At 41.1% G+C, this 4,129-nt stretch overlaps 1 protein-coding gene across 1 annotated transcript in view; it reads right to left on the bottom strand.

The window, feature by feature from the left end:
• LOC119429182 (cAMP-dependent protein kinase catalytic subunit PRKX-like) overlaps positions 1-4,129 on the bottom strand; it is a 16,131-nt gene that overhangs the window by 7,048 nt on the left and 4,954 nt on the right. The window contains exon 3 of the mRNA XM_037696861.1: positions 2,344-2,607. Coding sequence (XP_037552789.1) covers positions 2,344-2,607 — 264 coding nt within the window. The remainder of the gene's footprint in view (positions 1-2,343; positions 2,608-4,129) is intronic.

The following is a 4,129-nucleotide window of genomic DNA, read 5'->3' as shown; positions in this document are numbered from 1 at the left end:
ACAGCCACACTGCAAAATTATCAAAGCTCTACCTCTTTATTCCTGCTCCTGTTGTTAGTGAGAGGTTTTCTCTACCGCTGGAGATATTCACTGCAACTAGATCTGAGCTTTTGGCAGAAAATGTGGACAAGTTGGTCTTTTTGGCCAAAAACTTAAAACTTGATTAGTTAGATTGTAAACTGTCTGTTGCTGCTTATTGTTCTGGTTCTGACTCTTATTGTATTTATTAAGATTTGTATTATTGTTAGTATAGTTTATTTATTGTAAAGAGTGCCGTTTATTTAAAATATCATCCAAATGGGTCGCTTTATTTAGTTTTATTAGGGACGCACCGATCCACTTTTTCTTTTTTCCGATCCGATCCCGATACCTAAATCTAAATATCGGCCGATACCGATCCAGTTCCGATATCATGATCATCATAGATTTTATATGAGGCTGTAATAATCTCCTCTCAAGTACAGTTTGTACAAATATATGCATGCATGTCCAAAAAGACAACTTGAGGTAAGTTTTAGGACTCTTGACAGAATCAGAGCTGCTCTATTCACTGCTCTCTAAAATAGTCATTTCAATTCATCCTTTATTTAAACAGGTTATTAGTCTCATTGAGCCTCAAGGACTATTTTACAAGAGAGACCTGTTTTTAATAAATTTAATCAAATGTTTAAAGATGTTTAACAATCTAAAAAATGTTCAATCTGGTCCTCTGGACATACAAAAAAAAAAAAAAAAAATGTAGAAACGTTTCGTCTCTCATCCGAGAGACTTCCTCAGTCTGAGGTGCTGTATTCAGCTCAGTCTCTTAAATAGCACCTTCTCAGAGTGGATCAACCAGTTTGCTGCTGACAACCAGAACCAGCTGATCACATGCTCAAGAAGGACCATCAGCCTAACAATGGATCATTAGCACCTGATGGCTGTTTACTGTTCACAGAGGGCTGAGTGATACTAGCAATCACAGCATTGTAAGAGGGGGACAGTTGAACCCGGAGGCTCCGCCCCTGTTTAATGATGGACGGTTTCTTTTCACAAAGATGGCCTCCTTTACTCCTCTCTCAAACCATCGTTCCTCTCTGTCCAGGATGTGAACATCTTCATCCTTGAAAGACTAACTGGCTAACTGGCTCAAACACAAACTCACTCACTTTAACTCAAATTAACTGGCTCTAACCCAAACTACCTCACTTAAACACACACTAACTGGCTCTAAATAAAACTAACTCACTGTAACCCAAAATAAATATTTCTAACCCAAACTAACTCAACTTAAACCAAACTAACTGGCACTAAAACAAACTAACTCACTTTAACCTAAACTAATTGGTTCTAACCCATCTAACTCACTTTAACCTAAATTAGCTTGGTCTAACCCAAACTAACTTACTTTAACCCAACCTAACTGGCTATAACCCAAACTAACTCACTTTAACTCAAACTAACTGGCTCTAACCTAAACTAACTCACATCAACCCAAAATAAAAGGCTCTAAGCATAACTAACTCACTTTAAGCCAAACTAACTGGCTCTAACACAGACTAACTCAAGTTCAACCAAACTAACTAGCTGTAACCAAAACTACCTCACTTTAACCTAAACGAGTTAGCTCTAGCCCAAACTAACTCACTTTAACTCAGAATAACTGTCTGTAACCCAAACTAAGTCAATTCAACTCAAACTAACTCATTTTGACCCAACATAACTCATTTTAATCCTAACAACTCACTTTATTCCACACTAACTCACTTTAATCCAAACTAACTCATGTTAACCCAAACTAACTGTCTCTAATCCAAACTAACTCAATTTAACCCAAATTAACTGGCTCTAGCCCAAACTAACTCACTTTAACTCAGAATAACTGGCTTTAACCTAAACTATGTCACTTTAATCCAAACTAACTGGCTATAACCCAAACTAACTCAATTTAACCCAAACCAACTCACTTTAATCCAAACTAACTGGCTCAAACACAAACTTACTCACTTTAACCCAAATTGTCTCTAATCCAAACCACCTCAATTTAACCCAAATTTAACTGGCTCTAGCCCAAACTAACTCACTTTAACTCAAACTAACTGGCTCTAACCTAAACTATGTCACTTTAACCCAAACTAACGGGCTATAAACCAAACTACCTCACTTTAACCCAAATTAACTGTCTCTAACCCAAACCAACTCACTTTAACATTAAATAATTTGCTTTAACCAAAATGCTACTGGTGTTCATCGAGTTGAGGTTGTGGTGAACATTTCTGGGTGTTGTGCTAAATCCTTCCAAGAGGTAAAAGAATGAAGGGGTGTCAAAGGAAGGAGAATCTCCTCAGTCCCCAGCAGACTGACCTGTCGGAGAGCTTCTTGGCGAAACCAAAGTCAGTGAGGCGAATGTGTCCCTCGCTGTCTAGCAGGATGTTCTCAGGCTTGAGGTCTCTGTAGACCATCTCTTTGGAGTGAAGGTACTCAATGGCACAGACAATCTCAGAGGTATAGAACAGGCCTGAGTTGTTGCTGAATCGTCCGCGGCTACGCAGGTAGCTGAAGAGTTCACCGCCTGGAACGTAGTCCATCAGCATGTAGAGGAAGTGCTCGTCGTGGTGAGTCCAGAAGCTAGAGGAGGACAAACGACTGAATCATTAAAGTGGTGAGGATATGACCAACAACATGGATCAGCAAATGTTGGGAAGTTCTATTATCATAACTTTTATGGACAGGATTTCTCAGTGCAGCCCGAGAGCGGAGGGAGTCCAGTTCAGTGGCCTCAGAATTCCATTTCTGCTATTTGCAGATGATGTGGTCCTGTTGGCGTCAACGTGCCATGACCTTCAGCTCTCACTGGAGCGGTTCGCAGCCGAGTATGAAACGGCAGAGATGAGGATCAGCACCTCCAAATCTGAGGTCATGGTCCTCAGTTAGAAAATAGTGGCTTGCTCTCTTCAGGTCAAGGGTGAGGTTCTGCCCCAAGTGAAGGAGTTCAAGTATCTTGGGGTTTGTTCACGAGTGAGGAAAGAATGGAGCGTGCGATTGACAGACGGATTGGTGCAGCGTCGGCAGTGTTGCGGACTCTGTACCAGTCTGTTGTGGTGAAGAGAGAGCTCAGCTATAAGGCAAAGCTCTCTGTTTACCAGTCAGTCTACGTTCCTACCCTCACCTATGGTCACAAACTCTAGCTAGTAGGGGAGTAACGGTACACGAGGGTGTACCGGAACCTTTTCGGTAAGGCACGTTCAGTTCGGTCCACGTGCGTACCGTTTCGGTTACTTTTTTCACTCATTAAATTTTATAAATGAAAGATTATGCGCCGCAGAACTAAAGTTCCTAGGCGTGTTTCAGCACGGCGCTATTATCTTGAAGCACGTGTAGCATTAGCAGCCTAGCATGTCGTTGTGGTCTACTGTTTGGGAACATTACGTGTTTCTTGTTAAAAGACGAGTGGACAAATCCAAAGCTGTGTGTCGACGTTGTTTCACTGAGACTGGATCTGCAGCAGCAACACGTCTAACTTGTTAACGCTCTTGAAACGACAACATCCGAACGTGAGCGTCTCTTCTAGCAGCTTGGTTGATGCCAACACCGATAACAGCAGCATTTAAACAACTTTATCAGGTAATTCAGATCAGTCCAGATCAATAACACAAGCTGTAGGAGGTTTTAAAGCTCTGGATCTACGTTTCTGTTGTTGATGAGCCAACTTTAAAGTTCTTGAGCCCCGCTACGACATGACGTCAACACTTCAGCCAAACAGTTGTAGCAGCACTTTACGAAAAAGATAAAACTGATCGTCAACAAGCCCTGGAGCAGATTAAAGTCCTGTCCTGATGATGATAAACGAGAGAATCAACCACCTCATAACAGAAACGATGGCCGTTCAAGAAGAGGTATTGTTATTTTATTATTATCTAATTAACTTTTTTATTTAAAATTATATTATTAACTCATTTTTGTACCTATTTGTGTTTTATTTCCAGTCTGAGACAGAGATAGCAGCTGAGTCTTCCTCCTCTTCAGGGAAATCCACCAGAGATCACCTCCAGCTAAGAAGTCTGTGATGAGTGAACTCTGAACTTTTCCAGGGACAGGTGAGAGCAGGTCCAAGAGGTTGTGAGTGATGAGGACAAATACAGCCACACTG

This window comes from Nematolebias whitei, chromosome 24, assembly GCF_014905685.2.
Source record: "Nematolebias whitei isolate Nwh7 chromosome 24, NemWhi1, whole genome shotgun sequence".
Lineage (NCBI taxonomy): Eukaryota > Metazoa > Chordata > Actinopteri > Cyprinodontiformes > Rivulidae > Nematolebias > Nematolebias whitei.
Note: the sequence above shows the minus strand (reverse complement) of the source record. Positions and strands in the feature narration are given on the sequence as shown.